The sequence below is a fragment of the Schistocerca nitens genome, chromosome 1 (genome assembly GCF_023898315.1).
Source record: "Schistocerca nitens isolate TAMUIC-IGC-003100 chromosome 1, iqSchNite1.1, whole genome shotgun sequence".
Lineage (NCBI taxonomy): Eukaryota > Metazoa > Arthropoda > Insecta > Orthoptera > Acrididae > Schistocerca > Schistocerca nitens.
Window position 1 is genome coordinate 165,272,148 of NC_064614.1, and position 23,261 is coordinate 165,295,408.

The window sequence follows — 23,261 nt, forward strand, 5'->3', positions numbered from 1 at the left end:
ATGAGGGGTTGAACGGGAAAAAACACACTGAAGATCTGCTGAAATGGCAGGCCGATGTGGCCGGGCAGTTCTAGGCACTTCAGTCTGGAACCGCGCGACCGCTACGGTCTCAGGTTCGAATCCTGCCTCAGGCATGGATGTGTGTGATTGTCCTTAGGTTAGTTAGGTTTAAGTAGTTCTAAGTTCTAGGGGACTGATGATCTCAGATGTTAAGTCCTATAGTGCTCAGAGCCATTTGAACCATTTTTTTCTGCTGAAATGTTTGAGTTCAGCTACTTATGCTATTAGGGTCATTGCAAATTTTGGCGATATACATCTCAGTAAATTAGCTTACCACGCCTATTTTCATTCTCTGCTTTCTTATGGCATCATATTCTGGGGTAACTCATCATTGAGTAAAAGAGCGTTCATTCCACAAAAGTGTGTAATCAGAATAATTGCTGGAGCTCATCCAAGATCATCCTGCAGACACTTATTTAAAGAGCTAGGGATCTTCATTGCAGCCTCACAATATTTATATTCACTTATGAAATTTGTTATTAACAATCCGAACGAATTCGGAAGTAATAGCAGTGTATGTGGCTACAACACTAGCAGAAAGGATGATCTTCACTGCTCGAGGTTAAATCTAACTTTGGCTCAGAAGGGGGTAAATTATGCTGCCACAAAAGTCTTTCGTCACTTACCTAATAGCATCAAAAGTCTGACAGATAGCCATATAGCATTTAAAAGGAAATTAAAAGAATTTGTGAATGGCAACTCCTTCTAGTCATTAGATGAATTTTTGGATGTAGTAAGTGGGTAATTTCCCCACCCCCCACAAAAAAATAATTAAGTGTCATGTAATATTTTGTGTAATGTAATATCTTGTATAGACACCTTTTATTAACCTGATATGTTCCACATCATTATGAAGTGCCGTATTCATGATCTATGGAACAAGTACTAATCTAATCTAATCTCAGCATATGTGTGAAAGACAAACGTACATTTTAGAATAAGAGGCTCTCCACACCTAAAGTACTGAAAGGTGGAAACACACACCACATTTGCAAACCACCTAAAATAGCAGAATTGCTACCCTGCTTGCAGAAAAACGCCAGTAAGCAATACTTATAATTCATAGACAGCTAATGCTCATCTACCACAACCCGAGAAAGATCTACTACAATAACTGGACCGTAAGACACAGTGCACCACCCTTTTCACTTGAACAAATTATTTTTTGAGTTTATAATTTATGCCTAAAATTTCAGATGAAGAGTTTGCCTACTTGTGGTTTCAATGAAGTTGCGATTTCAGTCTGTACATTCCGAGATATATCCCAATTATGATCTTTCTCAATCTCAGGATCCCTCACACTCCTTGTGGTGTTCTGCCCACTCATTTCTTACAGGGTACCTAAAGAATGTTGCCTTCTCAGATAGCTATACAATTCAGGCAAATCACATTAATCGTTGTTACTGGATTACTATAACGAAGATTGACAATGCGTAACTTTGGATTTAAAAGAACGTGTCGCAAGCGATGGGCGACATGCGAACAATCAGTGTCCTTCTCTATACACTATGTCCGTACAAGCAATGGATATGAATCACTAATAATTGAAAGAGTAGTGCTCTCCTAGAGCCAGCCTAGTACTGTGCGACCGAGGCTGACAGGAGCGGTGCTTATACACTAGATTCTCGCGAATCTGGTCCTCAGTATTCCGGCCTCTCAGTAATCCGGCGTACATCCAAGAACACGTGTACAATGAATTACCGTGCGCAACACTGCTTAGTTAAACAATGCTTTATATACAGTATCTGAAATTGTAGGTTTCTTTACAGTTCGGAATCATGTCTTCTAAACGGAAACACGTTACGCTAGACCTCAAGCAGAAACTCGAAATTTTAGATAACTAAAATCGAGGTTCTTCGCAGAAAACCATTGCTGCTGAGTTCAATGTTGGACGAGCAACTATTTATGACATAAAAAGGAAAGAAAATGGTATTCGACAATACTCAACACAAACGGAGAGTGACTTGGGAAAACAGAAAGTTATGCAAAAGAGTGAGAATGAAGAACTGGACATAGCTGTTTATAGATGGTTCATGCAACAATTCAGTAAAGGAAATCCAGTCAGTGGCCCGATTATATAGGAAAAAGCAGCTGCATTTAACAAACAACTTTGCAGTAGTAACTTGTTTGCAGAGAGCGAAGGTTGGCTATCAAACTGAAAGAAAAAACGACATGGCTTCCGGTAGCTGACAGTCACCAGGGAAATTCGATCACCTAAAGATAAGGATCCTGATGAGATTGTAAGCAAGATGCGGAAGATAACAGAGGAAGAAGATTTCACTGCTGATGCCTTGTATAATGCTGATGAAACAGGACTCTTTTACAAGACACTTCCTTCAAAAACATTAGCTGCCAGGAACGAGAAGGAAGCTCATGGTTACAAGCAACAGAAACAGCACGTAATATTAATGGCGTGTTGAAATGCAAATGGGAGTCATAAACTACCGCTTATGGTGACTGGAAAATCCCAACATCCACATTGTTTTCAACACACTGACTGTACTCTACCAGTGCAGTATTGCGGCTCAGAAGAAAGCGTGTATGGACAGACAAATATTCTCTCGGTGGTTCCATGAAACGTTTGTACCAGCAGTGAGAAAAGAGCTAAAGAAGAAAAAAAAGCTTCCACTGAAAGCTATCCTTATAACTGACAAACCTCCCAGTCATCTTTCAGATGTTTCTCTAAAATCTGATGGTATACAAGCACTCTTTCTCTCACCCAGTCTGACAGCCCTAATTCAACCTATGGACCAGGGAATTTAGGAATCAATTAAACGTCATTATCGACATTCACTTCTCGTCTCCTTGCTGAACGAAAGTGAAAACGACTCTATCGAAACTATGCTGAAGGCATGGAAAGCAATTAACATATGAGATGTTTTCCAAGCAACCGAAGCATGGGATAAAGTGGAGAGTTTTACGATAACGAAGAGCTGGAGAAAATTGTGGCCATCCATTGATGCCGAATTGGATCCAGTAGTGAGTGAGAGCGATGAGCCAGTCAATTCGTAATTATCAATTACTTTGTACACTGACATGTTCCACAACCTTCCAGGAGGAGGAGAAATTGATGATGAAGATGTTACTAAGTGGCCGAATGAGGAAATCTGTGATAAGGACCAAACTTTAACATACGAAGAAATAATCAAAAGCGTGCAAGAAAGTAATGATGAAAGTAATGAAGCAGAGGACACAGGAGGAGAGAGCATGAAGATTTCTCACATTGCTGGTGCTGAAGCTGCCGACGTCTTCCTGGAGCACAATATGCAACAACCAAATATATGCAGTACCAATGTAATTTCTGTAAAGCGGTTGCGTGACAACGTATGCCACCGTCACGCATCATCATTGTGACAGTTAAAAATTAGGGACATGTTTGACAGTGAGTGATACGACTGTATAATTATGTACAGTAAGCACTCAAGGATTAAGTTTTCTTTGAAAATTAATGTATTTTTGGATTTAATAAAGTATATCCTTTATGTTTTAAAACTGTATCCTTCATTTACTAAAGTACAGTACACTATATCTCCTGTTGTTGTTGTGGTCTTCAGTCCAGAGAATGGTTTGATGCAACTCTCCATGCTACTCTATCCTGTGCAAGTTTCTTCATCTCCCAGTACCTACTGAAACCTACATCCTTCTGAATCTGTTTAGTGTTTTCATCTCTTGGTCTCCCTCTACGATTTTTACCCTCCACGCTGCCCTCCAATACTAAATTGGTGATCCCTTGATGCCTCAGAATATGCCCTACCAACCGAACCCTTCTTCTAATCAAGTTGTACCGCAAATTTCTCTTCTCTCCAATTCTATTCAATACCTCCTCATTAGTTACGTGATCTACCCATCTAATCTTCAGCATTCTTCTGTAGCACCACATTTCGAAAGCTTCTATTCTCTTCTTGTCCAAACTATTTATCGTCCACGTTTCACTTCCATACATGGCTACACTCCATACAAATACTTTCAGAAACGACTTCCTGACACTTAAATCTATACATCTACATCTACATTTATACTCCACAAGCCACCCAACGGTGTGTGGCGGAGGGCACTATACGTGCCACTGTCATTACCTCCCTTTCCTGTTCCAGTCCCGTATGGTTCGCGGGAAGAACGACTGCCGGAAAGCCTCCGTGGGTGCTCGAATTTCTATAATTTTACATTCGTGATCTCCTCGGGAGGTATAAGTAAGGGGAAGCAATATATTTGATACCTCATCCAGAAACGCACCCTCTCGAAACCTGGACAGCAAGCTACAACGCAATGCAGAGCGCCTGTCTTGCAGAGTCTGCCACTTGAGTTTGCTAAACATCTCCGTAACGCTATCACGCTTACCAAATAACCCTGTGACGAAACGCGCCACTCTTCGTTGGATCTTCTCTATCTCCTCCGTCAACCCGATCTGGTACGGATCCCACACTGATGAGCAATACTCAAGTATAGGTCGAACAAGTGTTTTGCAAGCCACCTCCTTTGTTGATGGACTACATTTTCTAAGGACTCTCCCAATGAATCTCAACCTGATACCCGCCTTACCAACAATTAATTTTATATTATCATTCTACTTCAAATCGTTCCCCACACATACTACCATATATTTTAAAGAAGTAACTGCTACCAATGTTTGTTCCGCTATCATATAATCATACAATAAAGGATCCTTCTTTCTATGTATTCGCAATACATTATATTTGTCTATGTTAAGGGTCAGTTGCCACTCCCTGCAGCAAGTGCCTATCCGCTGCAGATCTTCCTGCATTTCGTTACAATTTTCTAATGCTGCAACTTCTCTGTATACTACAGCATCATCCACGAAAAGCCGCATGGAACTTCCGACACTATCTACTAGGTCATTTATAAATATTGTGAAAAGCAATGGTCCCGTAACACTCCCCTGTGGCACACCAGAGGTTACTTTAACGTCTCTCCACTGAGAACAACATGCTGTGTTCTGTTTGCTAAAAACTCTTCAATCCAGCCACACAGCTGGTCTGATATTCCGTAGGCTCTTACTTTGTTTATCAGGCGACAGTGCGGAACTGTATCGAACGCCTTCCAGAAGTCAAGGAAAATAGCATCTACCTGGGAGCCTGTATTTAATATTTTCTGGGTCTCATGAACAAATAAAGTGAGTTGTGTCTCACATGATCGCTGTTTCCGGAATCCATGTTGATTCCTACAGAGTAGATTCTGGGTTTCCAGGAACGACATGATACGCAAGCAAAAAACATGTTCTAAAATTCTACAACAGATCGACGTCAGAGATATAGGTCTATAGTTTTGCGCATCTACTCGATGACCCTTCTTGTAGACTGGGACTACCTGTGCTCTTTTCCAATCATTTGGAAACTTCCGTTTGTCTAGAGACTTGCGGTACACGGCTGTTAGAAGGGGGCAAGTTCTTTCGTGTACTCTGTGTAGAATCGAATTGGTATCCCGTCAAGTCCAGTGGACTTTCAAGGGGGGCAAGTTCTTTCACGTACTCTGTGTAAAATCGAATTGGTATCCCGTCATGTCCAGTGGACTTTCCTCTCTTGAGTGATTCCAGTTGCTTTTCTATTCCGTGGACACTTATTTCGATGTCAGCCATTTTTACGTTTGTGCGAGGATTTATAGAAGGAACTGCAGTACTGTCTTCCTCTGTGAAACAGCTTTGGAAAAAGGTGTTTAGTATTTCAGCTTTACGCGTGTCATACCCTGTTTCAATGCCATCATCATCCCAGAGTTTCTGGATACGCTGTTTCGATCCACTTACTGATTTAACGTAAGACCAGAACTTCCTAGGATTTTCTGTCAAGTCTGGACATAGAATTTTACTTTCGAATTCACTGAACGCTTCACGACATCGTTTAGCTTCTGTTTGTCCGAGAGGTTTTGGCTGCGTTTAAACTTGGAGTGAAGCTCTCTTTGCTTTCGCAGAAGTTTCCTAACTTTGTCGTTGAACCACGGTGGGTTTTTCCCGTCCCTCACAGTTTTACTCGGCACGTACCTGTCTAAAACGCATTTTACGATTGCCTTGAACTTTTTCCATAAACACTCAACATTGCCAGTGTCGGAACAGAAATTTTCGTTTTGATCTGTTAGGTAGTCTGGAATCTGCCTTCTATTACTCTTGCTAAACAGATAAACCTTCCTTCCTTTTTTTATATTCCTATTAACTTCCATATTCGGGGATGCTGCAACAGCCTTATGATCACTGATTCCCTGCTCTGCACTTACAGAGTCGAAAAGTTCGGGTCTGTTTGTTATCAGTAGGTCCAAGATGTTATCTCCACAAGTCAGTTCTCTGTTTAATTGCTCGAGGTAATTTTTGGATAGTGCACTCAGTATAATGTCACTCGATGCTCTGTCCCTACCACCCGTCCTAAACATTTGAGTGTCCCAGTCTATATCTGGTAAATTGAAATCTCCACCTACGACTATAACATGCTAAGAAAATTTATGTGAAATGTATTCCAGATTTTCTCTCAGTTGTTCTGCCACTAATGCTGCTGAGTCGGGAGGTCGGTAAAAGGAGCCAATTATAACCTAGCTCGGTTGTTGAGTGTAACCTCTACCCATAATAATTCACAGGAACTATCCACTTCTACTTCACTACAGGATAAACTACTACTAACAGCGCCAAACACGCCACCAACGGCTGCATGCAATCTATCCTTTCTAAATACCATCTGTGCCTTTGTAAAAATTTTGGCAGAATTTATCTCTGGCTTCAGCCAACTTTCCGTACCAATAACGATTTCAGTTTCGGTACTTTCTATCAGCGCTTGAAGTTCCAGTACTTTACCATCGCAGCTTCGACAGTTTACAATTACAATACAATTGCTACTTGGTCCCCGCATGTCCTGACTTTGCCCCGCACCCTTTGAGGCTGTTGCCCTTCCTGTACTAGCCCAAGGCCATCTAACCTAAAAAACTGCCCAGTCCACACCACACAACCCCTGCTACCCTTGTAGCCGCCTGCTGTGTGTAGTGGACTCCTGACCTATCCAGCGGAACCCGAAACCCCACCAACCTATGGCGCAAGTCGAGGAATCTGCAGCCCACGCGGTCACAGAACCGTCTCAGCCTCTGATTCAGACCCTCCACTCGGCTCTGTACCAAAGGTCTTCAGTCAGTCCTGTCAACGATGCTGCAGATGGTGAGCTCTGCTTTCATCCCACTAGCGAGACTGGCAGTCTTAACCAAATCAGATAGCTGCCGGAAGCCAGAGAGGATTTCCTCCGATCCATAGCAACAAACATAATTGGTGCCGGCATGAGCGACCACCTGCAGATGAGTGCACCCTGTACCCTTCATGGCATCTGGAAGGACCCTTTCCACATCTGGAATGACTCCCCCCAGTATGTACACGGAGTTCACATTGGTTTTCTTCCCCTCTCTTGCTGCCATGTCCCTAAGGGCCCCCATTACGCGCCTGACGTTGGAGCCCCCAACTACCACTAAGCCCACCCTCTGCAACCGCCCGGATCTTGCAGACTGAGGGGCAACCTCTGGAACAGGACAAGCAGCCATGTCTGGCCGAAGATAAGTATCAGCCGGAGACAGAGCCTGAAACCGGTTCATCAGATTACAAACTGGAGAGGCCTTCCGTTCAGCCCTCCGGAATGTCTTTCGCCCCCTGCCACACCTCGAGATGACCTCCCACTCTACCACGCGTGAGGGGTCAGCCTCAGTGTGGGCAGTATCCCGGGCAGCCACAGCCGTAGTCCGATTGGGGGATGCGTGGGACGAGCTGGCCATCCCCGACAAACCCCTATCTGGACCCCCACAGTGATGCCCATTGGCAACAGCCTCAAGCTCTGTGACCGAAGCCAACACTGCCTGAAGTTGGAAGCGAAGGGATGCGACTCAGCCTGCATCCGAACACAGCAGTTGCAGTCCCTATCCATGCTAAAAGGTGTTGTGCAAAGAATGTCTGAACTAATCTACAGTGAGCACAAACAATTCGACACAAAATTTAAATGGTTATTAAAATACAAGATTGCCTAGTAAATGCAGTAATGCTGCTACTTGCGCACTGCTGACACACTGCTCGGGGGTGGAAGGAGACTACGCGATTTTACACTATTCAGGTACTAAAATGCGATGCTACAACCCTCAAATACTATAATAAGCCCGAAATTTATGAATTAAACAATGCAAGTACCAAAAACATGCAAAGAAATTAAGAATTAAACTATGTAACAAGTAAGTCAGCTAAGAGTATACGACTTGCTGCTGGCAGCTGCTTACCCAACGACGGCAGGGAGCACACTCGATGTTAACAAATTTCTCTTCTTCAGAAACGCTTTCCTTGCCATTGCCAGACTAAATTTTATATCCTCTCTACTTTGACCACCATCAGTTATTTTGCTCCCCAAATAGCAAAACTTGTTTACTGCTTTCAGTGTCTCACTTCCTAACCTAATTCGCACAGCATCACCCGATTTAATTCGACTACATTCCATTATCCTCGTTTTGCTTTTGTTGATGTTCATATTATATCCACCTTTCAAGACACTGTCCATTCCGTTCAGCTGCTCTTCCAGGTCCTTTGCTGTCTCTGACAGAATTACAATGTCATCGGCGGGCCTCAAAGTTTAACTGCCATCTGGTTTCTGTACAAATTGTAAATAGCCTTTCACTCCCTTTATTTGACCCCTGCCACCTTCAGAATTTCAAAGAGAGTATTCCAGTCAACATTGTCAAAAGTTTTCCCGAAGTCTACAAATGCTAGTAATGTAGGTTTGCCTTCCCTTAATCTATTTTCTAAGATAGGGTCAGTATTGCCTCACGTGTTCCAACATTTCTACGGAATCCAAACCGATCTTCTCCGAGGTCAGCTTCTACGAATTTTTCCATTCGTCTGTAAAGAATTCGTGTTAGTATTTTGCAGCGGTGGCTTATTGAACTGACAGTTTGGTAATTTTAACATCTGTCAACACCTGCTTGCTTTGGGATTGGAATTATGATATTCTTCTTGGAGGCTAGGGTATTTTGCCTGTGTCATACACTCCTGGAAATGGAAAAAAGAACACATTGACACCGGTGTGTCAGACCCACCATACTTGCTCCGGACACTGCGAGAGGGCTGTACAAGCAATGATCACACGCACGGCACAGCGGACACACCAGGAACCGCGGTGTTGGCCGTCGAATGGCGCTAGCTGCGCAGCATTTGTGCACCGCCGCCGTCAGTGTCAGCCAGTTTGCCGTGGCATACGGAGCTCCATCGCAGTCTTTAACACTGGTAGCATGCCGTGACAGCGTGGACGTGAACCGTATGTGCGGTTGACGGACTTTGAGCGAGGGCGTATAGTGGGCATGCGGGAGGCCGAATTGCTCAACACGTGGGGCGTGAGGTCTCCACAGTACATCGATGTTGTCGCCAGTGGTCGGCGGAAGGTGCACGTGCCCGTCGACCTGGGACCGGACCGCAGCGACGCACGGATGCACGCCAAGACCGTAGGATCCTACGCAGTGCCGTAGGGGACCGCACCGCCACTTCCCAGCAAATTAGGGACACTGTTGCTCCTGGGGTATCGGCGAGGACCATTCGCAACCGTCTCCATGAAGCTGGGCTACAGTCCCGCACACCGTTAGGCCGTCTTCCGCTCACGCCCCAACATCGTGCAGCCCGCCTCCAGTGGTGTCGCGACAGGCGTGAATGGAGGGACGAATGGAGACGTGTCGTCTTCAGCGATGAGAGTCGCTTCTGCCTTGGTGCCAATGATGGTCGTATGCGTGTTTGGCGCCGTGCAGGTGAGCGCCACAATCAGGACTGCATACGACCGAGGCACACAGGGCCAACACCCGGCATCATTGTGTGGGGAGCGATCTCCTACACTGGCCGTACACCACTGGTGATCGTCGAGGGGACACTGAATAGTGCACGGTACATCCAAACCGTCATCGAACCCATCGTTCTACCATTCCTAGACCGGCAAGGGAACTTGCTGTTCCAACAGGACAATGCACGTCCGCATGTATCCCGTGCCACCCAACGTGCTCTAGAAGGTGTAAGTCAACTACCCTGGCCAGCAAGATCTCCGGATCTGTCCCCCATTGAGCATGTTTCGGACTGGATGAAGCGTCATCTCACGCGGTCTGCACGTCCAGCACGAACGCTGGTCCAACTGAGGCGCCAGGTGGAAATGGCTTGGCAAGCCGTTCCACAGGACTACATCCAGCATCTCTACGATCGTCTCCATGGGAGAATAGCAGCCTGCATTGCTGCGAAAGGTGGATATACACTGTACTAGTGCCGACATTGTGCATGCTCTGTTGCCTGTGTCTATGTGCCTGTGGTTCTGTCAGTGTGATCATGTGATGTATCTGAGCCCAGGAATGTGTCAATAAAGTTTCCCCTTCCTGGGACAATGAATTCACGGTGTTCTTATTTCAATTTCCAGGAGTGTACATCTTGCTCACCAGGTGGTAGAGTTTTGTCAGGGCTGGCTCTCCCAAGGCTGCCAGTAGTTCTAATGGAATGTTGTCTACTCCTGGGGCCTTGTTTTGCCTTAGGCCTTTCAGTTCTCTGTCAGGCTCTTCACGCAGTATCATATCTCCTATTTCATCTTCATATACTTTCTCTTCCATTTCCATAATATTGTCCTCAAGAACATCACCCTTGTATAGACCCTCTATATACTCCTTCCACCTTTCTGCTTTCCCTATGTTTTCAAAATAAATAAAAAACAAAATAAATGAATAAAATAAAACTTCCGCTAATCAGGCACCCATATGTGCCAGGAATGGCCGGATTAGTGAGAGTCTAGTGTATTCTCTTCTTGTAGAGGCCGCTCCTGCAGTGGTGCGGTCCTCGTCAGCGGACTATTGGCTGACGTTGTCTCACAGCCTTCTCTGCTCTTGTGTTCTTCATCTTCGTGCCGGCGCTTGTCGATACACCGGATTATTCCTTCTTTCTTGAACCAGTCCCTCACAATATATATTTCGTGTGTGAGAATGTCTGCCATTTCAACCGAAGAAAAGAAACTGATTTGAATATTACCGATTGTCGTCCTAAGTCTGTACCTTCAGATGATGAGATCGCTTGCATTATTGACTGCGTACATATTTACATTCTGATTTGAAACACTCGGCCGTTTTTGGGCGATGTCGATTGTCGGCAGAATACACCGAAGTCGGTGCCACTGTGAACCAATGTCCCACTATGCCGTAAGTGGTCGGTGATGAACATTGGACTAATTGAATAGCGGCCACTGTAGTGGTAAACTTATGCACGAAATCTCCCTTTGCTTACACTTTGGTGTGTTTAAAGTTCTGTAGTTAAAATAAAATATAATAGGCCCTACGGGGTACAACAGTAATTTACATTCAATAGTACATGACTCTGAAAAGGAAAGTTAGATGGAACAGCACCATCTTTGAGCCTTCTGCAATTTACATAGTTCCTAATAAAACAGCGTCCCTCGAAATGTTCTGAATATAGAAACTCGTTTTTTGTTGGTCAGGAAGTGTGCCTCCTGATAGCATTTAACCTTTCAAAAAGTTGTGGTTTTGAAACAGGAAACCTGCAATTAAATGTGTGTTTATTATATTATCACGTTGTAGACACAGTTATAAGGCAAGTGCATTAATATACAAAACATTTAAAAATATCCACAAACTTTCGAAAGTTAATGTTGGTCACTTTATCGAATTTATTTGTGCAATTAAACGCTGCATTTAAATTCTTCCCCACCTTTTTCACGTAAACTAGAATGAGTAGAAAGGGCAATTACCACTAACAAATACAGTATATATCCCCCCAATAAATACATAATTTCCGATCTGTGCTCTTAAAAGCCGCTGGCAATGGCTTTGCCACAGTGGATACACCGGTTGCTGTGAGATCACCGAAGTTAAGCGCTGTCGTGTGTGGTCGGCACTTGGATGGGTGCCCATCCAGGCCGCCATGCGCTGTTGCCATTTTTTGGGGTGCACTCAGCCTTGTGATGCCAATTGAGGAGCTACTCGACCGAATAGTAGTGGCTTCCCTCAAGAATACCATCTTACGACCGGGAGAGTGGTGTGCTGACTTCACGCGCCTCCTATCCGCATTCTCCACCGAGGATGACACGGCGATCGCATGGTCGGTAGGCCACTCATGGCCTGAAGACGGAATGAGTTCTTAAAAGCCACACAATCCGCTTCTACTTAACAGACCCTTACTACCGCAATGGCATTCGCCGAAGGTTCAAAATTCCCCACGACTGCTGTGCCGTCGGCAAGTCTTAGTTATTTTTTAAAGGTGTTTGCTGTCACCCCAGCATCAGCTAAGATAATGTTGTAATTGGCTAAACAAGAGGTTTGGCGGAATCACGGGAACTCACTTCTAGAAATGTATGAGAATACTGTAACGAATAAAGACACTGTACACGAGAATCCAAAGGGAGGTGTGTGTGTGTGGGGGGGGGGGGGGGGGGGGTGGCGGAGAGAAGTTCCACCTCTTGTCCCTCCTGGGCTATACCAAGAATGTGGCGAGATAGGGCACAGGATGTGCGCAAATCTGACCGATTAAGAAAATGAAAATACAAAAAAAAAGAAAAAAATGGATTAAGAATGTATGTGAGTTCTCCTACCGCTCTTGTCTGCCTACGAAAAACCGCATTTCCCTCGGCCACCGACTATAAACACACGCTATTGACAGAGATATCTCATAGGCGTGCCGCGCGATTTTGAGATCACGCATGTGGTGGGTAAAGGATGGTAAAGACCCCTACACACGCATCAACTTATCGGCCAATCGACCGACAAATTTCCTGGCAGCCTATATACATCCAGACCGTCTGCAGTCAGTGATTACAGTGCCGCCCTCTTGTTGTGGTTTGTTTATCTTAAGTTTTATTGAGTTTATATTCTACGAGATCCCGCTCGGTTTTACACAGAAACAAAAACAGGGTTTGCCTTGACTGTTTTAGAGGCAACAATGCGAAAAAATGCCGAGATTAAGTCGTTAGCAAAGAATTTGCTAAGGCAAGGAAAGAAATTTACACACGTGCTGTTGCTTAAACAATTGAGAGCCGATGGTTTTCGTCATTATCTAAGAATGGATGAATGATTTCGAAGCTGCTGAATATTATAAAATCGTTCTTAACGAAAAAGAATACAGTGATGAGAGAGGTTGTAAACTGCAAGGAGAGGCTGTTAACCACATTACGATTTCTAGCCAGTGGCATAAATTGAGAGGTTGTATCCCCACAATTATTAAGTAAAATGATTATTGAAATATGCAACGTGACTGAGCAAATAGATCATGTAAAGCAAAATAAATAATACAAAAGACGTTCACGTAAACAGGAAAATTAAGGAGGCATTTGGAGAAAAGAGGAGCAGCTGTATGAATATCAAGAACTCAGATGGAAAACCTGTTCTAAGCAAAGAAGGGGTAACTGAAAGGTGGAAGCGGCATATACAGTGTCTATACACGGGAGATGATAATGAAGGGTGTGTTATAGAAACAGAAGAGGACATAGATGAAGACGAAATGGGAGGGAGGAATTTGACAGAGCACCGAAAGACTCGTGTCGGAACAAGCCCCAGAGAGTAGAAGTCATTCGGTCTGTGCTACTGATAGCCTTGGGAGAGCCAGTCATGACAAAACTCTTCTATCTGGCATACAAGATGTAAGAGACAGGTAAGATATTTGGAAATTTGTGGTATGTTCCTATAGGACCAAACTGCTGCTGTCATCGGTCCCTAGGCTTACACACTACTTAAACTAACTTACGCTGAGGACAACACACACAAACTCACACCCATGTCCGAGGGGGGACTCAAACCTCTGACAGGGAGAGCCGCGCAAACCGTGGCAAGGTGCCCAGACCGTGAGGCTACCCTGCGCTGCACAGGTAAGATACCCTCAGACCTCAAGAAGAACATAATAATTCCAATGACAAAGAAAGCAGTTGCTGACTGGTGTGAAAATTACCGAACTATCAGTTTAGTAAGTCAGGTTGTAACACCATTGATCTAATGCTGTACTGATTTATTTTGCCTTTTGTTTGATGTTTAATGTCAAAACGTTGAGTTTCTGTAAATGTTTTGATTGCATTGATAGCACAATTGTTCACTTTATTCCTTTGTAAAAACTTTGATGTCATGGTTTGATTCTATGCAATATAGTGTATCTATCATTTAAATTCTTTGTCTCATTTGGAGGGAACAAAACTTAATGTATATAATTGTAATTTTGTTTAAATAACTTTTTGTACAAATGTCAATATGTGCAAAGGTTCTGTGTTATTTAATATGTTTGGTTGCTGTTATGTAAAGACTGATCCTCACTAAGGGCTCTTAGTTATTTTTTATGTAAAAGGTGGTGTGGTTCCCCTACGGAACAGACTTAGCAGCGCGCGCAAATTGTGGTTGGCACAGGTAGAAGAGGTGGATTAAGAGTCAGTCGGGGAAGAGCTACCAAACTATCAACTGCTTATGTAGAAGTTGTGTATTGTGCTGGTTCCAAGAGAGGCTTTTCCTGGCGCTTTCCAATGCCTCGGATGGATGGATAAAGAGCTGGGACTATTCTGGAATTGGTATCTATCATCGCCACCAATAAATGACAGAGTCCAGCAATTCTACCTGCAAATCCATCTACCAACATGCACTCGCCACCACAATGCGCAATCACTGTAATGGAACAGAAGAACTACACTAATGTACAGTGAAGGATCAGCTCATTGGATGTTTCAGTGTGCTCAAATATAAGGTAATTTATAACTGAATTTATGTACCTACCTTGATTTTTTCCTTATCACAACACCTCTCAGGTTCCTCTCCATTTGAACTATGATTACCGAGTGTCCTTGTTGTGGAAAAAACAAAAGCCTCAAAGCCAAACAGTTAATTAAATAATGTTGTTTGATCTTTGGTAAGAAGGGAGTACTCAGATTTACTGTGCATTGGGTAAAATTGTGGAAGGTAGTAAATGTAGCTTTTTGAAAGCCTCTCAGCGATTGAAACAGTCCAATTTAAAGTTTTGTGGACTTTCAAAGTTACTTATTTAATCATTGACTTAAAAGCAGAAGACTGTAGTAATAAAGACAATTTGCTGTTACTTTCAAAAATTAAAAGTTCTTAAAACTGAGGCTTATAGAGTTTTGCTTAGTTAATGATCATAGTGCTGCCTGTTGTAAATTTTAAAAGGTGAGTCAGTTTTTTTTTTTTACAAATTTGTCAATATTGTGTCTCACTGCACTAAAAGTCATGAACTGCATTTGTGGAAAGTTATATACTCATGTTTGCTAAGTGCTTGTCTCTCTCGTGTATTGGAAGTGCATATTAATGGTGTAACAGGATCCACAGTTTGTCTATTGTGCTCATGATAGATAACGATTAATAGAAAGACCACTATCCATGAAAATAGTAACTTCTTTATTCAAAAGACACTGAGATGTAATTTGTTAGTGAACTCCATTTAATTTTCATTCTAAGTAGAAAGGTATTTAGTAGTGAGAGACTTAATCTATGCACAATAACTAATTTTGCTGTGAACCATATTCATATTTCATGTCAAACAGGGATTTGTTTGAAAAGTAATATTTAACCTATGTCTAATTTACGATTCTACAGTGAATATTAACAGAAACGTTATTGAGATCATTCAGTTTGACTAAGTCGTCAAGGTAATAGTGTGTTTTGTTACCTGTTATCCAAGTAGTTTGTTCTGCTCTGTCAGCTCCAACCATAACGTTAACATACTGTATGCAGGTGGCAGAGTTCATTGCACTCTCATGTGACAAAGTATAGGCTGTGTTTGCCCATTGAAGTAATTTATTTTCAGTTTCTTGAACAAGAATGTTACTCATTCTTATGCTTAATTAGGCTGTCGATCGTTTTTATTATCATTTGGACACTGTGGATGGGTAAATTATTGTTTGTTTCTGTTTAAATATTTACGTAATTCTGACTTTCACTTCCTATAAGCCACCTCCGTTAGGTACATCGCGGTCATCACAACAAAATTTCTTTCAGAGGGTAACACTGCTCTGTTGCTTTATCCCATAATTGCTTTAACAATATAGTTCCATTTTACGATCTGCATCCAACTTTAAGGCTATGGTATAGCAGCAGCACACGGAAGATTTGCAAAATACTAACACGAATTGTTGAAGCCGACCTCGGAGACGATCAATTTGGATCCCAGGGAAACGTAGGAATACTCGAGGCAATACTGACCCTACAACTTATCTTAGAAGATATGTTAAAGAAAGTTATACCAATATTTATTGCATTTGTAGATTCGGAGAAAGTTTTTGACAATGTTGACTAGAACACACTCTTTGAAATTCATTAGATTGCGTGGTTAAAATACCGGGAGCGAAAGGCTATTTACAGGTTGTACAGAAACCAGGCGGCAGTTGAAAGAGCTGAGGGGTATGAAGCGGAAACAGTGGTTGATAAGAGAGTGAGACAGCTTTGTAGCCTATACCTCATGTTATTCAGTCTGTATATTGATCCAGCATTAAAGGAAAACAAAGAAAAATTTGGAAGAAGAAACAAAAAAATTGAGATTTGTCGATGACATAGCAATTCTGTCAGAGAAAGGAAAGGATATGGAAGAGCAGTTGAACGGAACGGACAGCATCTTGAAGGGAAGATATGAGATGAACATCAACAGAAGTAAAACAAAGTTAATTGAATGTAATAGAATTAAATCAAGTGATGCTGGGGGATTTAGGTTAGGGAACGAGACACTTAAACTAGTAGATGAGTTTTGCTATTTGGGCAGCAGAATAACTGATGATGGCAGAAGTAGAGAGGGTATAAAATGTAGACTGGAAGTAGCAAGAAAAACGTTTCCGAAGAAAAGAAATTTGTCACCATAGAATATAGATTTAAGTTATGGGAAGCCTTTTCCGAAAGTATTTGTCTGGAGTGTACCCATGAACAGAAGTCAAACACGTGCTACAAACAGTTTAGATAAGAAGAAAATAGAAGCTTTTGAAATGTGGCGCTACAGAATAACGCTGAAGATTAGATAGGTATATCACGTAACTAAGTACGAGGTACTGATCATAATTTGGCAGACAAGGAATTTGTAGCACAGCTTGACTAATAGAGGAGAGTGGTTGGTTGGTAGGACACATTCTGAAACACCAAAGGATCATCACTTTAGTATTGGAAGGAAGTGTATTTCTGGGAAGGGGGGGAGGCGTAAAAATCATAGAGGGAGCGAAGAGATGAATACAGTAAGCAGATTCAGAAGGCTGTAGATTTCAGTAGTTATTCAGAGATGAAGAGGCTTGCACAGGATAGGGTAGTATGAAGAGCTGCATCAAGCCATTTTTAGTACTGAAGACCATAACAACAATAACAGCATAAAAGATGACGTGAAAGTATAAGAAACTCATTTCTAATTCGAAGAAGAAAGGCTACACATGGTGGTGGCACAAATCATCTAATAAATACGACAGTTGCACAGTAAATGAAGCATTTAACAACTACAACAACTGTATTTAAAAAATATCCCACACTTAACTGTTCATAGCAGACTGCTTGGATAAAGTCTGCATTTTTTTAAATTGTCTGTGCATTGGAACACAACAGTTTATCAGAATATTTTCTTTGCAATTTAATACGCTTAGTCTCTAACCAGTGTTTGTAAAGCTCCTCCCCAGTTCTGCATTTCTGTATTTATCTCTTATTATGTTAAATATGTATGAGCAGAATAAATGAGCGTAAAACTGGCAGTATCAGTAAGAAAATAATTGTGAGAGTTTGGTGTATTACAGTCTGACACCAAGATTTTTGTACCGATTCCCATTTTCAGTCGAACTTGGCCACGGGCAAAGGATATTATAGGTGCTATCTCGCCTGAACAAATGGTGCATTTTAACAAAATCGAATAGGTAGCCAGAACCAGCATGTTAGAAACAGTTAAAATTCCTCTCAAGTAGTAAAGATGTTCAGAAACGCAAAGACGATCTTGAATGACACAGACTACAACAGATTAGATTTTTAGATTAGATTAATACTAGTTCCATGGATCATGAATACGATATTTCGTAATGATGTGGAACGAGTCGAATTTTCCAATACATGACATAATTAGGTTAATTTAACAACATACTTAAGTTAATATAACAACTTTATTTTTTTGTGTTTTTTGTTTTTCTTTATTTTTTATTTTTATCTTTTTTTAAATATTTTTTTTCTTTTTTTTCTTAATTTATATCTAAAAATTCCTCTATGGAGTAGAAGGAGTTGTCATTCAGAAATTCTTTTAATTTCTTCTTAAATACTTGTTGGTTATCTGTCAGACTTTTGATACTATTTGGTAAGTGACCAAAGACTTTAGTGCCAGTATAATTCACCCATTTCTGTGCCAAAGTTAGATTTAATCTTGAATAGTGAAGATCATCCTTTCTCCTAGTATTGTAGTTATGCACACTGCTATTACTTTTGAATTGGGTTTGGTTGTTAATAACAAATTTCATAAGAGAGTATATATACTGAGAAGCTACTGTGAATATCCCTAGATCCTTAAATAAATGTCTGCAGGATGATCTTGGGTGGACTCCAGCTATTATTCTGATTACACGCTTTTGTGCAATAAATACTTTATTCCTCAGTGATGAATTCCCCCAAAATATGATGCCATATGAAAGCAATGAGTGAAAATAGGCGTAGTAAGCTAATTTACTAAGATGTTTATCACCAAAATTTGCAATGACCCTTATTGCATAAGTAGCTGAAGTCAAACGTTTCAGCAGATCATCAATGTGTTTCTTCCAATTTAATCTCTCATCAATGGACACACCTAAAAATTTGGAATATTCTACCTTAGCTATATGCTTCTGATTAAGGTCTATATTTATTAATGGCGTCATACCATTCACTGTACGGAACAATAACAAATTTTGGAGCTGATAATAACTTTAAATTTAAACCGTACCAATCAACCTTCAGCACATTTTCAGAACACAATGTATGTTAATGGAAAACTGTATGCCCAAGATCTGTGACAGAAAATGTTGTTCTCCTTTCAACTGCCTGGACACACCATCTTCATTTTGGAGAGATGAAGACTCAGTTTTCCAGACAGACAAATGGGAACGTGCCACGAATGCGATGGAGAGGCAAGGATATCACCATGATCCTCCAGTCAGGCGAAAAGATAGATGTGTGTGTGTGTGTGTGTGTGTGTGTGTGTGTGTGTGTGTGTGGTTCAAATGGCTCTGAGCACTATGGGACTCAACTGCTGAGGTCATTAGTCCCCTAGAACTTAGAACTAGTTAAACCTAACTAACCTAAGGACATCACAAACATCCATGCCCGAGGCAGGATTCGAACCTGCGACCGTAGCGGTCTCGCGGTTCCAGACTGCAGCGCCTTTAACCGCACGGCCACTTCGGCCGGCTGTGTGTGTGTGTGTGTGTGTGTGTGTGTGTGTGTGTGTGTGTGTGTAGTGTCAGCAGCAAGTGTAAAACATGCAGTGTTTTGTGATGAGATCTGAACAAATCGCATAATGTTATTTTTAAAAAATCAATAAATTTACGAATTTATGTGCTCGAATGTTTGTTAAATTTTAATTATGTTTTATTGTTGTGTTAATCTGATATTTCTCATTGTAAACTGACCTGAGAATGATTGTAAACTGACCAGTGAATGAATAAAGTATGAACCAAGCTTCGGTACTTACATGCCAGGGGGAAGGAATCCTGAATGTCCGGCACCCGCTTCTTGGTGAGGACCTCCGCCACTGTAATCCTTGCCAGGCTGGCGGGGGTATTCAAATGGGAATGCGATGTCCACTATGTCGTACACTCCACTGTCAGAGGATTCGTAACCTTGTTCCATTCTTACGGAGGATCTGAGACTCGCTTAGTCTTTGCTTACTGGTCTGCTCTGCAACAAGTGAAAAACAGATAAATAAAGCACAAAACCTAAGTTTGCTCAGTAATGGGAGAATATGGTTTGTGCACATTTCAGGGTTATTAGCCCATTGTATTGTATTGTATAAAACCGGGGACCTAGAAACGACGGAGAGGCTTCGTCCCGCCGTAGCCCTCAGTGGTTCACAACCCCACAACAGGATACAGCAGTCCACTCGCTCCACCGCTGCCCCTGACCGAACCCAGGGTTATTGTGCAGTTCGGCCCCCAGTGGGCCCCCATGGGAATGTCTCACACCAGACAAGTGTAACCCCAAACGTTTGCATGGTACGAAGGTCACTCCAAAAGAAATGCACACTATTTTTGTAAAGATACTGTTTTCATTCTGCATGTGTGAAAGTTTTACAGTGTGTAGATACATCCTTCCCGCCTGCTTTCAAACTTAGTTCAACCTGTTCCCGTGAGTGGCGCTGTCACAGCATGTCTTAAAGATGGCTGCTACACTTGACGTTCGTCAGAAGCAATGTGCTGTCATAGAATTCCTGTGCTGTGAAAACAGGACAGTGGGAAACATCCACAAGAGATTGAAAAAGGTGTATGCAGATGCTGCCATCGATCGCATCACAGTGAATGAATTGTCATGCTACGTTGGGATAGGGGAAGGAAGTGTCTGCAGAATACTGAAAGTGTTGGCGTTAAATAAGGTTTGTGCCAGGTGGGTTCCCATGATGTTGACAGTGGCTCACAAAGAAACAAGAAAAACGCTATGCAGCAAACTTTTGGAACAGTACAAGAATGGTGGAGATGAATTTCTTGGAATAATTGTGACAGGTAATGAAACATGGCTCCATAATTTTTCACCAGAGACAAAGAGGCTATTAATGGATCGGTATCATGCAAATTCACCCAAGAAAAAAAATCAAAACCACACCCTCTGCTGGAAAAGTAATGGCTACAGTGTTTTCCGATTGGACATCGTGCCACGTGGAACCACCATAAATTCTGATGCATATGTAACGACACTGAAAAAACTTCAAGCTCGACTGAGTCGTGTACGACCACATCGGCCAAAGCAGGATGTTTTGCTGTTGCACGACAATTCACGGCCACATGTCAGTAAAATTCGGAGTAGGTATTAAAATTCATGGAGAAGAAGTAAAAACTTTGAGGTTTGCCGATGACATTGTAATTGTGTCAGAGACAGCAAAGGACTTGGAAGAGCAGTTGAATGGAATGGACAGTGTCTTGAAAGGAGGATATAAGATGAACATCAACAAAAGCAAAACGAGGATAATGGAATGTAGTCAAATTAAGTCGGGTGATGCTGAGGGAATTAGATTAGGAAATGAGACACTTAAAGTAATAAAGGAGTTTTGCTATTTAGGGAGTAAAATAACCGATGATGGTCGAAGTAGAGAGGATATAAAATGTAGACTGGCAATGGCAAGGAAAGCGTTTCTCAAGAAGAGAAATTTGTTAACATCGAGTATAGATTTAGGTGTCAGGAAGTCGTTTCTGAAAATATTTGTATGGAGTGTAGCCATGTATGGAAGTGAGACATGGACGATAACTAGTTTGGACAAGAAGAGAATAGAAGCTTTCGAAATGTGGTGCTACAGAAGAATGCTGAAGATAAGGTGGGTAGATCACGTAACTAATGAGGAGGTATTGAATAGCATTGGGGAGAAGAGAAGTTTGTGGCACAACTTGACTAGAAGAAGGAATCGGTTGGTAGGACATGTTTTGAGGCATCAAGGGATCACAAATTTAGCATTGGAGGGCAGCGTGGAGGGTAAAAATCGTAGAGGGAGACCAAGAGATGAATACACTAAGCAGATTCAGAAGGATGTAGGTTGCAGTAGGTACTGGGAGATGAAGAAGCTTGCACAGGATAGAGTAGCATGGAAAGCTGCATCAAACCAGTCTCAGGACTGAAGACCAGAACAACAACATGTCAGTAAAAAAGCTATGGAAGCGATCACAGAACTCGGATGGACAACACTGAAACACGCGCCTTACAGTCCTGACCTGGCTCCATGTGACTATTGTCTCTTATGGGAAACTGAAAGACTCTCTTCATGGAACAAGGTTTGAAGATGATGACTCCCTTGTGCACGCTGCCAAACAGTGACTCCAACATGTTGGTCCAGAATTGTACCGTGCGGGTATACAGGTGCTGGCTCCAAGATGGCGTAAAATATTGTTCCTAAAGGATGTATCTACACACTGTAAAACTTTCAAACATGTAGAATAAAAGATGGATTTAAAAAAAAATAGTGTGCATTTCTTTTGGAGTGACCCTCGTAAAATAATTATGGTGTACACGTATGTGGAAATGGTGTTTGCATGGCAATTGCCAACTCAGTGTAACTGAGGCAGAATAAGGGGAACCAGTCCACATTCACCGAGGTCGTTGGAAAACCTCCTTACAAACCATCCACAGGCTTGCCGGCACACTGGACCTCAACACGAATCTGCCGGGCGAATTCGTGCCGGGGACCGGCACGCCATCCCACTCGAGAAGCAGCGCGTTCGACTGCGCGGCTGGTTAGTAGCCCATGTCCCCTTTGTCACTTTACAGCAAGCAGGATTCAGAGCATTGCCCGCCGAATTGGCGCACATGGTGTGACGTCACTCGAAAATTCAGGCGCTATCGTAAGACACACATTATTGAAGATCTCCCACTCAGTGGTTGCCAGTGTTCAACAGCACGAATTGCTCGCTGATACATATGCTATCTGATCAAAGTTATTGAGGTACTCTTAAGTAACGTGGAATTGACAGTTAGACTTCATGAGAGGGGGATCCGCCAGTATAAAAGGAGGTGGCAAGTACCGTGCTGTCAGCAGAGAAACAGTTACAGCAGAATGGGTTGGTCAGGAGAGCTGAGTAATTTCGAATGTGGACTAATAAGCCCGTGTCACATTAACTACAAATCCATTAGGAACACTTCAACTCTTATAAACCTGTCCAAGCCAACTGTTGGCAATGCTATAGCTAAGCGGAAATGTGAAGGAACAACCACAGTTAAAGCAAGACCAGACAACCCTCATGTTCTGGTGGACAGGGATCGTCGACCACCGTGTTGGGCGGTTGTAAGAAATCACATGAAATCGTTGTTATAAACTCCAAAGTACACCACTGGCCATTAAAATTGCTGCACCAAGAAGATATGCAGATGATAAATGGGTATTCATTGGACGAATATATTATACTAGAACTGACATGAGATTACATTTTCACATAATTTGGGTGCATAGATCCTGAGAAATCATTACCCGGAACAACCACCTCTGGCCGTAATAACGGCCTTGATACGCCTGGGCATTTAGTCAAAGAGAGCTCGGATGGCGTGTACAGGTACAGCTGCCCATGCAG

The 23,261-nt window shown here is 42.3% G+C and overlaps 1 protein-coding gene across 5 annotated transcripts in view; it reads right to left on the minus strand.

Moving 5' to 3' along the window:
- LOC126244356 (caspase-1-like) overlaps positions 1-23,261 on the minus strand; it is a 197,927-nt gene that overhangs the window by 145,862 nt on the left and 28,804 nt on the right. For 4 of the 5 annotated variants that reach the window (XM_049948233.1, XM_049948231.1, XM_049948234.1 and 1 more), the window contains exon 2: positions 19,691-19,896. In XM_049948233.1, the coding sequence (XP_049804190.1) occupies positions 19,691-19,848 (158 nt within the window). In that variant the 5' untranslated portion in view covers positions 19,849-19,896. The remainder of the gene's footprint in view (positions 1-19,690; positions 19,897-23,261) is intronic. The other variant, XM_049948232.1, reaches the window with a different exon arrangement.